The sequence below is a fragment of the Cynocephalus volans genome, chromosome 6 (assembly GCF_027409185.1).
Source record: "Cynocephalus volans isolate mCynVol1 chromosome 6, mCynVol1.pri, whole genome shotgun sequence".
NCBI classification, from domain to species: domain Eukaryota; kingdom Metazoa; phylum Chordata; class Mammalia; order Dermoptera; family Cynocephalidae; genus Cynocephalus; species Cynocephalus volans.
In genome coordinates, this window is record NC_084465.1 from 111,522,853 (window position 1) to 111,538,533 (window position 15,681).

At 40.9% G+C, this 15,681-nt stretch overlaps 2 protein-coding genes across 4 annotated transcripts in view; both read right to left on the minus strand.

Annotated features, from left to right (window-relative positions):
* Positions 1-2,106: 2,106 nt before the first annotated feature.
* Positions 2,107-10,759, minus strand: COQ7 (coenzyme Q7, hydroxylase). Its single transcript, XM_063100464.1, has 6 exons — positions 10,621-10,759; positions 6,475-6,653; positions 5,137-5,251; positions 4,251-4,390; positions 3,507-3,575; positions 2,107-2,331 (listed from the first exon to the last, which is right to left on the minus strand). The coding sequence occupies exons 1-6, from the start codon at positions 10,694-10,696 to the stop codon at positions 2,254-2,256; spliced, it is 657 nt and encodes a 218-aa protein (XP_062956534.1). The 5' UTR covers positions 10,697-10,759; the 3' UTR covers positions 2,107-2,253.
* Positions 10,760-13,297: 2,538 nt separating this feature from the next.
* Positions 13,298-15,681, minus strand: part of TMC7 (transmembrane channel like 7) — a 47,512-nt gene continuing 45,128 nt past the window's right edge. For all 3 annotated transcript variants that reach the window (XM_063099381.1, XM_063099380.1, XM_063099382.1), the window contains exon 16: positions 13,298-15,462. In XM_063099381.1, coding sequence (XP_062955451.1) covers positions 15,382-15,462 — 81 coding nt within the window. In that variant the 3' untranslated portion in view covers positions 13,298-15,381. The remainder of the gene's footprint in view (positions 15,463-15,681) is intronic.

Here is a 15,681-nt window from a genome sequence, read left to right on the forward strand (position 1 = left end):
CATGGCGGTGGTGTTTGCAATTTTGAAAAAGGTGGTCAGGTGGGCCTCCTTCAAGAGATGACATTTGAGCAAAAACTTGGGACTTGTGAAAGACTTGACCACATGGCTATCAGGGAAAGAACATTCCAGGCAGAGGGAGCAACCATCACAAAGACAACAAGGCAGGAGCATGCCTAGCATTTCTGAGTAGTGGCAAGCCTGGTATGGCTGGAGCAGAGTGAGGTCACATAGGGTCTTGTAAACCATTTTAGGAACTTCAATTTTGAGGGAGCCGAGAAAAGCCACTGGGGAGTTCTGACCTGGCTTATGGTTCCAAGGATCACTCTGGCTGCTGGGTTGAAAATGGACTGTGGCAGGACAAGGGTAAAGCAGGAAGGGTGGTTAGGAGGTTCTGAAGTTAACCAGGTGAGAGAGGAGAGGGGCCGGGCCCCGAGTGGCAGCGGTGGAGGTGGTGAGAGGGATTTGGTAGAGCCCACAGGATTTCCTGGTCATTGATGGGGGTGTGATAGATGCAGAAGTCAAAGGTGACTGAAGTGATTTCAACTTCCAAGTGAAGAGGTCAGGTAGGCAGCTGGATATTTGAAAATGAGAAGTTTGGGCTGGAGATACATATGTGAAGGAATCTGTCCCAAGAAAAAAAATGGTAGACTGAGAACAGGACCAAGGACTGCACCCTGGGACCCTCCAGCATGAAGAGGCCTGGAAGAGAGGAGGAAGAGCCACGGAGGCTGTTTTCATGCAGTCTTGCAGCTGCTTAAGAACATCTTCCTCCCTCCCTTGCTTTCTCCCTTCTCTTCCCTTCCTTTTTCTTTCTCCCTCCCTCCCTCTCATTTTCCTTCCTTTTAATGGGCATCTGCTATGTACCAGGAACTGGAACCAGATGTTTTGCCCTGTATAAACTCATGGTCTTATGTAGGAAAGACAGCAAATGCACACTTAAAAAATAATGTAGACACAAGGCAGTAACTGGAGCTTGGATTTTCAGTTATTAGCCAACTATACAAAATTACACTGTAGACATGTTTATAACCTAACACAAAAGAGTTTGGAATCTAAAATGGTCTCCCCATTTCTCCCACGTTTATTACAATTATTATTGTGAGAGATTCACTTGATCGCATAAAATTAAATTTGTTCTTGGTTGAGGAAAAGAGAGAGGTAGTAGAGGATTAATCCACTGTCTTTCAAAGATGGACCTTTGCAAGGCAAGTCATGCTCAGTCAACAGTGCTGATCCACTGGGTGGGAGGCGAGTACCTATTTACCAGGAGAAGCTTTAATGTGCAGCCAGAGAGAAGAACCACTGAGCTAGGATTTTCATAAGTTATCCTAAAATTCACACGTCATACAATATTTCGTCAAAGTATGAAAATTTTAATCAGTTTTGGCTTATTCTTTTGGTAACAGACCTTAAGGAAATGATTTTAATTCAACTTTGCAAATAACTCACAGCTTAGTGTGTTCTTTGATGGAAGTAACACCCCTTAGTCTGCTCGGACTTCTATAACAAAATACCACAGATGGGGTGGCTTGTAAGTAACACTTATCACCCATAGTTCTGGAGGCTGGGAATACCAAGATCAAGGTACCGGCAGATTCGTGTCTGGCAAGGGCCTGCTTCCTCATAAATGGCACATTCTGCATCACATGTGAAGGAGCTCTCTGGGCCTCTTTTATAAGAGCATTAACCCAATTCATGAGGGATCCACCCCATGACCTAATCACTTCCCAAAGGCCCTACCTACTAATACCATCACCTTGGGGGTGAGAATTTCAACATATGAATTTTGGGGGGGCCATAAGCACCCTCCCACCCATGCCATCCACAATTCAAAATGGAAACAATGACAATGTCTGACTTACTTGATGAACTTCATAGTCTTGTCTAGCCACTCTTAAACACCCTCATGTTTTAAATTACCTACTGGTACCAGTAAACTCAATTTTTTTTTTCCTCTTAAAGATTCCTGTTACTTTATTAATAATTTATTCTTGTTGTTTTAGGAGAAAACTAACTATGAGACCAGACAAGGACCAGCTTCATTTGCTGTAATTTGAACAGACCTGGTGAACTGTCAGCCTTATGGCATAAGACAACACAGAAAACTCAACACTGGAGAGTTTTATTAACAACACCAACGAAACTCTTGTAGTTTATTAACAAAATTCACATGATAATTGCACACTCCTTCTCTGCAAATATCACTTGTTAAATTACTATCATCTTGTATACACAGGGATAAGTGGACATGCTTTAAAATCTTTCTGATAAAAATATTGCTGTGCTGCATCCGGCTTGGATAACTCTCTTCAAAATGGCATAAGCTGGAGCCTATTAAAAACAACAACAAGCAAACAAATGAAACACATTATATGATCAGTTTTCGTTGTAAAATTCAGGGCTGGCAGGGCAGGGTTCAGACCTCTCTAGTTAAGAAATAAGATCTGAGAAAAAAAATTGTTCTAATTTGGGAAAAAGCTATTCAAAAGATCAGAATGCCTCTGCTAATGCCAAAACACTGGAACCACCCAGTTTTTCACAGGAAGGGGAAAAGCAGCTCCCTGGGGAAAGGATGAGGGATGAAGAAAGAAATAAGACTCCCAATCTGGAGCAATGTGCTTGCTTGCTTTTTCTCAAAGCAATGTGGTTGGTTTTCTTCCCTGTGGCCATTACTTTATTTTTTAATTTTATTTTTTATTTTTATTATGAATATTCATGATACAAAGCTAATTGTCACGCCTCCTGCCCATGATGTATTCCTACTGGCAGCATACCATTACCAGAAATTACTTCTGTACCCTGTGTCCCCACCCAATTATCCCCCAACCTCCCCCTCCCCCTGCACTCCACTCTGTAGCCCTAGAAATGTTCCCTCACTCTGTTAAGACCAATGCACTACTGTGGTCTTTCTTTCCTTCCTTCTTTCTCTCTTAGCTCCCACATATGAGTGAGCATATACGGTATTTATCACTCTGTGCTTTGCTTATTTCACTCAACATAAGTTTCTCCAGGTTTATCCATGTTGTTGCAAATGGGATTATTTCATTCTTTTTCATGGCAGACTAGTATTCCATGCTGTATAAATACCACAGTTTCCTTATCCAATCATCCATCGATGGACATTTAGGTTGTTTCCATGTCTTGGCTATTGTGAACAGAGCTGCAATGAACATGGGAGTGCAGGTATCCCTTCGACATGACGATTTCCATTCCTCTGAGTATATACCCAGAAGAGGGATTGCTGGATTGTATGGAAGACCTATCTGTAGTTGTTTGTCATACTGTTTTCCATAGTGGTTGTACTAATTTACAGTCCCACCAACAGTGTAGAAGTGTTCCCTTCTCTCCACACCCTCACCTCTGGCCAACACTTTAAAACTTATTTTTCTGGGAACAGTAATCTCTTGCCCCTTCAACCTTCCAAATAAGGTGCTCCAAAGCATGACATGTAACAGTAGGTCCCTACAAGTAACAGGAGGTCTCTACAAGTAACAGGAGGTCCCTACCAATTCTGCGTCATGGTCAAGGCCTATGTCATGGTGCTCAAGTTCTTCATCTCGAAATTTCTTTATCACCTGGTTAAATGAAAAGAAATCAAAGTAAGTCAGCATTCAAACTCTCCTTCTGTTCTGTCTTATTTTGGAAGCTAAAGCCTCATATTATAATTTAAGATGGGGGCAGGCAAACTTTTCCTATGAAGGGCCAGACACTAAATTGGCTTTGCAGGCTGTACATAGCTACTCAACTCTGACATTGCAGCAGTAAAGCAGAAATTTGGAGAGATGCCAATGAATGGTTGAGGCCGCATTCTAATAAAACTGTGAGTATTTACAGAAACAGATGGTCAGCCACAGGTCACAGTTTGCCAACCTCTGATTTAGGCTTTAAAAAAATTAAACATTTCCCTTATTTGCTCTGGAAAATTATCTGAGAATATCTATTCATTCACTTATTTAATCTAAAGGGCTCATGCTCACAGCACTCACTCAGAATCTACCAATGATATGGAAGTGGAGAGAGCTTGGGCAGGATGGGGCACAGGAGACCAGGGTTCTAGTCCTGAGCTGTGTGACCAGGGTATACGGCGTCACCTGTCCATGCCTCAATTTGCTCACCTTGAAAGTGAGATGTTGACCGAGGTATCTAAGCCCCACCATCCACCAACATTCTCTTATTTTCTTTCTTCCCAGTTGCAAATCTGCCCTGTATCCCTTGAGCAGTCCCCTTCTAGCAGGAGTCCAGTCGAGTACCTGAAGAAGTTCCTCATACTTGTCAGGGTCCTCTTCCATCAGGGTCCTGATCTGATTGTTGTAGTGGTGTGCTATGGACTCTTCCACTGCCACAGTGCAGGCCATCGCGCCTTCCTTCCCAAGCAAGGCAGTTCCCGCCCCTGGAATTGTCAAACCCAGAGCAGTAAAGTACAGGACAGTACCACTGTAAAGGAGAACACTTTCAGTCAGGGTTTCTCAACCTTGGCAGCACTGACATTTGGGGCTGGGACATTCTTTGTGGTTGGGCCGTGCTGTGCATTATAGGATATTTAACAGAATCTCTGACCTCTACCAACTACATGCCAGTAGCACTCACTAAGATGTGACCACCAAAAATGTCTCTAGATATTGCCAAGTGCCCTCTAGGGGGCAAAGTTGCCCTGACTGAGAACCACCATTTGAGGTGGTACCAGATCCCAGTGTTAAACCTCAAATTACATAGTAAGAAAGTTTTTCCCCTTTCAATGCTCTTTTCACCTTCGGATTATGACCAAGAGAAAGTCTGCATTTGGAGTAATTATGACTCTTATCTTCTATAGCATTTACTCTTCTCCCTCTTTAAAGAGTGAGCAGATCTCAGGTTTAGAATCTTTGTCAGGGGAACAGTATCTTGATGAATCACACTAGCATTTTTCCTCTGTTGTGTTTATCTTTACTGTACTTTCTATTTATAGAAGTACTGATTTTAAGATTCTATTTTAAGTAAATTTAAGCAAAAAAAAAGGCAATTTAACTTTATAAAAATGTTAAGTAAATAAAAAAAAGGTTGTAAGAGGACCCAGCAACAACAGTGGAAGTAGGACCTGAACGATTTAATCATCCCAGATCCCTAAGCTTGCAGAAGCTCTTCTGTACAAACACATACCCAGTGCAAACCCCACCACGTTCCAAAAGGGCATCAAAATTGTCGGCCGAACCCGGAATCCAACCATCAACTCATTGAATTTTTTCAAATGAGCCTTTTCTTGATCCCACATTTTCTGTAAAAAACATAAAAATAAAGACGTGCAAGCATTCCACAGAGGCCTCCTCCTATGCAACGAGGAAGCTACATGGCCCACCCATGTGGTATACAGAAAGAAAAACAGGAGAACTGCTATCTCTCCTATTCTCCTCAAAACATAAATGAAAAAGTAAAACATCAGACTAAAGAGAATCCTTTACACAAAAAGTGCCAACAAATCAAAAGAAGAGTCTGTTATGTCGATTCTAGATAAGAATGCCACGGGCCATGATTCCAGCAGAAGTCCCTCAAACCCTCAATGTGTCTATTAAATGACTAGGGTCCAAACATATGAGAAATGAGACATTTAACCCACTGCAAAATTAGGAGGGCAGAATATTAGCTACTGTGTAATTTCCTTTCACACTGCCAGAATCCAAATACCATTTACATCCTAGGATAAAGGGAGAATGATAACAGTTAACATTCAGATGGCACTTCCTAAAAGCCAGGTGCCATCAAATGGCTTTACATTGGCAACTCATTCAATCCACACCTTGCCTTGTGAAGGACAAACTATTATTATCCCCATTACGCAGATGAAGAAAGTGAGGCACGGAGAGGCTAAGTGACTTGCCCAAGGACTCAGAGCAGGCAATTTAACTTTTACTAACTTGTCTGTTAGATGCCAGGCAAGGTATCAGTTACTGTACACTAGGTCATTTATTCTTCATCTAAATCCAATGCAACAGCGTTATCAGGCCATTTTGCAGATATGGGAATGGAGACTCAGAGAGGTCAGGTGATTTCTTCAAGGTCACACAGGTACGAGGTGGCAGAGAGCTGAATGTGAGCCCAGCTCTTTGTGACTACAAAGTCCTGGCCCTTCCACTGCCTCTCAGGATACAGTGTTGCCCATAGGTGCTCTGTGGGGCAGGACTACAAGCCCTCAGCTCACGTGTTCTCACCTAACAAAGTGATTCTCAACCTTTTCTTCATCATTGTCTGTCCCTGTCAAGAAATTTTAATACCACAGACATACTGTGTAGCTATTTGTGTTCTATACGCCTATCTGTGCTTTATACATAAAAAGAACAATATGCTTTTCACTCTCCCCACCCTGCTAAGAACCAATCTTTGCTCTCTTGGAGACAACAGCACTGCCCATGGAATCACATGACCTAATGTGATTCACTGCTCGAAGGCCTGTAGACCCACCTGTTCAGTAGACCAGGCTGAGAGAGATAATGAAGAGCCTACCTGAATGAGTGGCCCGACGCTTGTCCGGCCCAGGACGACCATCTGCCCGGCATAGATGCGGTTTGCTCCGTATTCGCCTGCATGATCCACCCGGATTATTCGATCCACAGTTGCCCGATTGACATTTTCTAAGGTCATTCCTGAACTGTAAAATCTGACACTGATTCTTCTTCCATAACCTGAAATGCAAGTGTTTATTCTTCATTATTCTCAGGTAAAATCAAGAAGCTTCCTTTTACAGACAGGAGAAATGGACACTTTATTTTTTTTTTAATTCTTAGAGAAAGATTTTTATTTTATTTTTATTTTATTTTTAATTTTTATTGAATCAAAATTGATTATACTTATTTTGGGGGTTCAACATTGAGATATATTGATCAAATCAATATTACTCGCATATATATGGTTACAAATCATAATTATTCTTTATGCCCCTTGTCCAATCTCTCCCTATCTCCCTTTCCCTCCCCACTCCAACTGCCCTAGATTTCTTCTCTCCTTCTGAAAGAATAATGGTTACTCTGTTGATTTGTTGCCTACATGACCTGTCCAATGCTGATAGGCGAGATCACATCCCCCAGTATTATCATAGAGCAGATGCTTCTTCTGTCACTCTGAAATGGGCTTTGTGGAGAGAGACATCCTCTTCTTTTCTTTATCTCTGCTGGTGACTCTCCTTGTGTCAATGCAATCCAGTGGCTGGCAGACCATCTGCATGGTGGTTGTGGCATCTAGCTGCTTTCACGGCAGCCATGGTTATTGTGGTGGCTGTGGTGCACCACCCACATGGAGGCGATGTTTCTGATATGCTCCTTGGTGCTGTCAGTGTGCCTGCTTGTGGGGAGTGTCTGATCCCTGGCTCCAAGCCTCAGGTCCCCTGGCGGTCCCTGAGGTGCTGGCACAGTGTGCCTGGTTGTGGGAGGAGTGTCTGGTCCCCTTCTGCATGTCTTGGGTCCCCGGGTGGACCCCAAGGCGCTGGTGTGGTGTGCTTGGTTGTGGGAAGGGGGAACGGTCCCCTTCTCCATGCCTCGGAAAGGGACGTTTAAGAACAAAGGTCACAAATGAATTTTCCATGGCCGGATATGCACATAAATGTATTCTGTTTAACCTGCAGTGTTAAAATATAGAGGATTTGACCTAAAGATCTGGACTTCTGGCTTCACGTTGAATGTATGAAGATCTGGAATGCTAAGCCTTCCTTTTCACCATGTAGTTAACGTGGCAGCTGCTTCTAACCTGGCAAGGTTCTCCAGTTCACCCACCACTCCCGGCCCACTTCTCCCCAACCCAAGGTGTACAGAACAAGCCCCTAGAGAGCTTTCAAAAACATGATGCTCCTCTCAATTGATCTAGGAAGGGGGCCCCACAGTGATATCTTTAAAAAGCTCTGTGCACAAATCTTGTCTGCCAAAGTTGAGAAACACAGATTTAATATCTCTTCAAACACCTGCACCAGGGGGTGTCTGGTTTTTAGACTGCAGCCTTAGGGCGTAGGTTTCATCTCACTATGATCCAAAATCAATTCAATTAAACTGCTCTTCAAAATGTAAATTCTTCAGATTAGATTTCATCCTTTTAAAAAATTTCCTAATTCTAACACCTTAATTATATTCTCTGAGACTTATATTAGTGTATTTTAACAGTTTTCTCCCCCTCCAACAGGAGGGTTTTGCAATACGCTTATGTGGGTAAGGTGTATTCACCCCATTTTGCAGATATGGAAATGGAGAACCAGAGATCATTTAGTTTGTAATGTCAACTTTGCCCTGCATTGGTATCACTTTGAAATGTGTTTCAGGGCTCTTATGCTGTGACTACTGTGTCTTTTATGGATACTTTTCTTCATGTAATCTAACTTCAACAGCCAGAAAATGTGTGAAAAAAATTCATTTGGGGTACATCTGTGGTTCTTTCATTAAAAAGGCTCAAGTGCTTTGGACACAAGGTGATGCAGCAGGATTGGTGGAATCTGGGGCGGTTCTGTACTTGAACTTTTCTACCAAGGGAGCTTTTAAATGCCACACTTGGGGTTCTGAAGCATCATGAGCCAGCTTGGTCCACCTCTCCAAATGGCCTGCTCCATCTTACTGAGCATATTTGACTCAAGAAAGTGGAGGAATCCAAGTTCTACCAGGTGTAATGTATCACTCAGAACTGTGCCATAAGAAAGGGGGGGTCACTGTGGTTTGTGGCATATTTTATGAGAACAATTTGAGACACTGGACAAAGTCAAGGTAGCCTGTCACAAGTTTTTGCCTCTAAGTCCAAGGACTAGTGCTTTCTTCAGACTGATCTTGCAGAAAGATGGGGTCCAGTAATGGTAACTGATGAACTGGCTCTATTTCTCAAAATAATCTTGTTTGCTTGTTCTTCCACTCACTACCACCACCCATAAACATGTTAATGGAAAAGAACGTCAGAGATGATCCAGTACTTTTTAAAAAACAAACAAAAAACAAACAAACAAAAAAACCTGTTTACTCAGAAATAGCAAGGGGATGAATGAATATATAGGATGAGTTCAAACACACAGCTGACTTTTGATGGGCAATGGGTATAATTATATTTGTATTCCAAACACACTAGACTGTTCCCTAGCACTGCATCACTCTTCCAGATTCAGGGATTCTATAAATGATTTTGGGGGGTTTGGAGAGATTGGGTATTATAACATTTGCTGTTTCTATATTTTTACAATCTCTGCAAGGTATCTTTATAATTATGGGATGGGCCAGAGAAAGAATCAGAAAATGTGTGTCATATCTGTAAGATTAACCTTGTACAAATAGGCAATGACATTTCTTACATATAAAATTGGCAATAACCAGGCTTTTTCCTTTCTAAGGGAAACATACAATATAAAATTTTTATTACTGAGTTATCATGAGGAGAAAATGAGACATAGGAAGCAAAGCAACTTTATAAATAAAAATGAATGATTCTTATTCTGGCATGCTCATTGGCTCAACAGAAAAGTATTAAAATTCAGATTCAACAACCCTCTGAATTTTGCCTGTATTGTCACACACTTTAAAACTTTAAAATAAAATTGAGGCCCAGTGCTAGAAGCCCTAAAGGGCATCATTTTATAACTGTGCATTCCCAGTGTGTGACACATACCAAGATTTCTTTAAGTGGTATATAGGGAGATTTTAAGTGGCTTATGAATATGCATTAAATAACATCCGTATAGTAAGTGTTACTCTTGTAAATCCTCTTCCAATCCTCCTGATTTCATCAAGGAAGATATCTCTATTTTAAGCTGGTATATCCTGAACATCTTCGAGACACCTGCTAATCTCCCTTATTTAATAGAGAGATGGTCTTCGGTTCAAGCCGTGGTAGGCAATAGTATCTAGTACAATTAACTTTTTGTTTCAGTGTATTTATTTTCTATGATTATTCACCCATTTGGGGCAGGCGATACTGGTTTTTTATTCATCATAAGGATTTAGTTTCCGGGAAATTATTTAATCTTAAAATGGGACATGCTTCTACAAAAAAACACATTTAGTAATCAAAACTACAAGCAATACCGGTATAGGGCAAAAATCCTGAAGGTGGTACACAAATGATTTAACTTTGAGAGAACGACCTTACAACAATTTTCTGAGGCAGCTCTGATGAAAAAAAAAGAAAACACAAAAAGAAAAGAAAAGCACAAAGAGCCTGGATCCAAAGCCGTCTCCCTACTTCATATTCGATGCTCCTTCCACTACACTGGCGCTTGTCAAACTTTACAGTGCGTACGAATCATTTGAAGGTCTCCTTAAAATACAGATACCTGGGAATGTGCATTTCTAACAAGTTCCCGGGGGAAGTCGACGCTGCGGGTCGTAGGGTTACACTTTGCTTCCAGTGTCGCCCAGAACGCCGACCACGCCTGCAGTGACGTCACGGCAGAAATGCGCGATTACGTCATCCCCCAACGCGCCAACCTTGTCCGGACGCCCAAAGCTTCGCCCGTCGTGCTACGGGCTCCGCCCTGCCCCAGGGCCCCCTCGTCTAACGTCACGCAATGCGCTCCGTCTCAGACCTGTGACGTTGTGAACGTCTCCCCCGTGACCTCTCCGGCCCAAAGCCTCAGGCGAGCACTTACTAGCCCTCCGGCCCAGCGCGAAACTGCAACCGTGCGTCCCCCTTTACCTGACAGGGGCCGCCGGACCCCCGTACGCAGCCAACACAGGGAAGGAGCCGCCGCCGCCGCCCCGGCGCAGCTCATTTCCCTGATAACAAGGCAGCCACTCCGCAGAGCGAAGCAGGCCAATCGTGGCCTTGGAGCAGACTGATGACGCACAGCGAACGTAGGGAAGGCATTGCTCGACCTGGCTCTGGTGGAAACGCCCCTAGGCCGCTGCTTCCACCCATTGGTTGGAAACCGCAAATCTAGGTATTCTATTGGTTGCAGTCCCTATCAATCAGTGGGGAACTCGATGGCTTGGGTTGCCATGGCGTTGAGAATGCTAAATATTTCTTTCAAAGATCGGGACAGGGTCAGGACTTCTCAATTAAGTTCCTGAGGGAGGACCATGAGAGAATTACTTACATCATTTTTGTGCTTTACCTACGTGCAAGGAGACTTTTCTCTTTGTATCCTGCATCCACTAAAAGTAGTAATTACATGACGAAATTAAATTCACTGCATGGTCAATAGTGTTATCTTTAGGTGGTGGGCTGAAAGCCAACTTTAAATTTCTTCTTAGACCTTTTCTCTGTTTCCAGATTTTCTACAGAGAGACATATTATTTTTTGTATCCACTTTACTGTATTGTTGGTGTGCGTACATATTGGTGCAAATTGGTTTTCATAGGTTTTTTGTTTTATGTTTTTTTAAGGGATGGGGAAATTTAGCAACATATATCATACTTTTTGAAGTGCTTATTCATTAATGTGGCAGTCTTACTTGTACGGGTCTACACAACAGAAATAATTTTTCAAGTGAGTAATGTATGTATATGAGGGCAAAAAAAAAAAGATGCATATCTGAAAGATATAAAACAAAACATTTAGTATTGGTAACATCAGAGGGTTGGGACTGTGAGAAGGGAGCTTTCACTTTCTACTTTAAACCCCTGGATTATTTATGTATTTTATCTAAGTTTACTATAAAACATTTTAATATACACTGCTACTGTAAAATAATTGAATTTAAGTTTCTGGTTATTTTATATTGCTCTACGGTGTTCAAATTAACACACTACAATAATTTAAAATTGTAATGAACACAAATACTTAGTACTTAGTGACAGGGTGATGTAACATTCTCAGGTAAAACTACTGAGTCTGTACATCTGGCTCTCAAGAGCCTTGAAGTGTTCAAAACTTTTGCTTTAATCCCACTTGTCATTCTCTGCCCCTACGGAGAAAAAATGCTGACAAAGATATATGGATGTCCCAGTCGTTTATTATTGGGGAAGTCTGGAAACAAAATGTTAAACAACAAGAAAGTATTTAAAAAGTATGGTCCATCTGTATGTTATATTATGTAGCCTGTTGAAATGTTTTTAAAGAATTTTTGATAATATGAGAACACACTTAAACATTAAGTGAAAAAGAAATGAGAATACCAAATGTTTTCTTTCTTTCCTACTTCCCATCCTTCTTCCCTCCTTCTGTACTTTTTATCTTAAATTTTGCCAAGATTAACAGCAGATGTCCATATATGGTGCTTATAAGTGATTTTAATTTTTTTCTCTGTAGCTTTTAATGTTTTCTGCATTCAATTCTGAAATATAAAAGCAAATATATATATTATTTTCCCATATTTGTACCTTTTTGTGAAGATCCTTGTACATAATCACACAATTAAACAAGTAGCAAAGCCATTCCATGTCCCAAGCACATCCCATGCACCGCAAAGGAAATGCACCAAATGGAACTTACTAGTAAGTCTACACCCTATATAAAGAAGATACATTCAGAAATTCTCTCTTCCCAAAAGTTTGACCTTGCATAGTGCCACCCTGTCAAAATTCCTTTCTTCTCCAATACTTAATGCAAATGGGTACCTACAATCAGATTTGTAGCTGCAGGAATTTATTTTGTCAACTTAAGAGTTAATGCAAACTAAACTTGCCTAACTGGATTCTTATCTTTGCTGGGATGAGAGTATTTTGTAATTGTGAGAACCTGCAAGGCTGCCTTAAGAACAAGGGCTGAATGGGGAAAGACAGAAATGTTTGCAGGGACTTTCAAAATTCCAGCTTCCAGTGTTTGTAAAGGGCAAAGGGGGGCAAAAACAATCTAAGTATCCACTAGTGGTCGCATGATTATAGAAAGTATACATTGATTCAATGGAATGCTTTATAGCCATTAAAAAGAATGAGGTAACTGCTTATATGGAAAGATCTTCAAGATGTTATTAAGGAGAAAAAAATACATATTTCACAACATACACCCATACATACTAGGGTATTCAAAAAGTTCATGGAAAGATTTGTATTGTCTTTTAATACTATTTTTCCACAGACTTCTTGAAGTACCTGTGTCTATATCAGATTGAATAAGTATTACAATTTTCTGGAAGAATAAAACAAATGTCATGAGCAGTGGTTCCCTCTGGGGAGTAGGATGGGGAATGCTTGAAATAATTTTATCTTGTAAGTTTAAAAGACACACATACACCCTCTTCCTTGGCTTCAACAGAGCCAAGGAATCCTAAGATCACTCATCTGATGATTGCATTAAACACTTCTCTCCGATTTTGGAAAAGACAAAGAGTAACTTTACAAACTTACAGTTTTCCACAATCACTTGATTGTTGACAAGAAGCCTCTGTGAATTCATACACACACACACACTTTAAAACCTTCAAGACACTGTTTAATCAGTAGTTTTAATGCACATTTGTTAGAGCTGCACTTTAAAAATTATACAGACATCACCTGAAGTTATTAATCAAAACGTATAAAAACATTCAAGTAAGAGGTATGCAAATTTGCACCATTTAACTAATATATTAGCATATTTCAGTATCAGTTTTATAAAAAGGAAAAAAACAGAGCAATATATTCTCATTGTGTTACACACACACACAGAAAACTTGAATGTACTCAGAAGCATGGTAAAGGCAAAAACATTACATATATAAAGGCAGTGGGCAGAAATACTTACAATTAGAATTTTTTAAGTGAGATTGGAATGGACTTTTGGTTACTTAAAATTCCATGGTACCAGTTGTTAGATTTAGAAACTCATAACCCTTAACAAGACAGGAAAGACTGAAAAGCTCATCAGTCACACAGGTACAAAAATATCCCATGTTAATCCTATCTTTGCAGAAGAGCCAGGAAATGGTGGCGGCAAAGGGACAGGAATATAGAAATGTATTAGCTATGGCAAGCTTACTTTGCTCTTCAGAGCAAGGAGTCAATCATCTCTGAGGAATGGAGGTGGGGGTGGGAATTATTAACAGCAGCAGCTTTCTCAAAACTGCACCCAAGTTTAAATTCCAGGCTACCCCCCGAGGAAAGGTCTGGAGCCAGTGAAAGAAAGAAAGAAAAACAATGTAAGGAAAGCTCGAATGGTCCATTACAAAACTACAGTACTTTGAAAAAGATTCTGAAGATATTAAACAATAACTTAGTCTTCAATTAAAAGATTTGGAGCTATCAAGTTTGGGTAAGCTTATGATGAGGTATTTATTGCATAAGGTTTTCACTGTAACGGAAATCTTAAGAGATATTTTGCAAGTTTTGTAAAATAAAGATACGTGCATTTAAAATTTTAAGCACAGGAAAACTAATAATAGCCCTCAACAATGTGGAAATGTGGATTTAAGAAACCAGCATCTAGGTTGTTACGCATTCACAGACTAGTCTGATCAATGAGCTGAGCTATAACCCACAACCCAAGACTCTTATGCACATAAACTCCCAGCTCAAATACTAAACTGCCCTTTCCAGCCTGGTTCTGAAACGGTAAGTGTCCTTCAGAAATGAAGACATCAGTGTAGACCAGGAAGGGGAATGACATTTGCAAGACTGAGAGACAAACTTTGCTTGCCTCTTAATTTTGAAGGCACTCGGTCCTCTGCCAAGTCTCAGAACTCAGGACTAGATGGGAACTGAAGGCTCATGGGTAACCAGCCCCCTAAAGAGAGCTTTCTCCTGAGTAATGAAAAAGGCCATAGCAAAATGCCCAGGAAGCTAAGAAATCAGGGCTGCCACCCTGAAGTGGTTCCCCTCCTCAAGAGGCTTAATCTATAGCATTCAGGGACTGCCTATTCACATAGCAGGGATGGGCTCTTCTCCCTACTTCTACTGCTACTGTGTAGCTGAAACTTCCATCTTCTCCATGTTCTCACAGTCTGTTCCAAACATCATGACTCAAGGATTTCTCTTCATTACATAAAAAAATCAGGTTTCATCTTAAGTCAACAGAGACATTCAAAAGGGTCACTACTTTTAAGAAACACTTTTCAGCCTAAACCCCTAGAACGTGGTTTAAAAGAAATAACCCAGCCTCATGAACAAATCACCTCTACAGTTAACTTTGAAAGACAACACAAATAAGCTATTAAAAAATAGGAAAGTCTTTCAGCCTCAATTTTTGTTTTAAAGCTTGAAATCGTGGTGCTGATAACACCAAGGTTAGGGTATCAATCCCTGTGCCTGCCAGCTGCCAAAAAAAAAAAAAAGCTTGAATGGCTTAATAAGTTAGTTTTTTTGGTAGAGTTGTCACTGAGCTGCTGGTCTGCAGGAAAGATGTGGGTTTGTTCCTGTTTTTCTAAGTCACTAGAGCCCTAAAGTGGGGCTGGGTTATGTAAACACAGCTGCATGTTCGGAGTCACTTTCAAGAAAAGCCTAAAAGAAAAATATATTTTAAAATTTCCGCTCAAAACCTAGGTGGACTTTGTGGGCTCCACAGAGTCACTACATCAGTTTAGAAGTGACGCACAGACTATCTTCACGCTGAGTCTACTTGGCTCCTCATATCTCTTTGGGCTTCTGTTAGTTTCTGGATTAGATATCGCTTGTCACGACTTTCCTAAAAAAAAAGCAATGAATTTGAAAATACATTTACCATATTTGGAAATAAATATCATTACGTTTACCTAATGAATTACCTACCAGACCAGGGATGAGGAGTTTAAACTCAAGCACTGGACTATTGTCACCCGTGTCCCCTCCACAGCCCTTTGTCCACACAGCAGGCAGTCATTTTTTGAAAATGTACATCTGACTTCTCCTTAACACCCTCCACTGG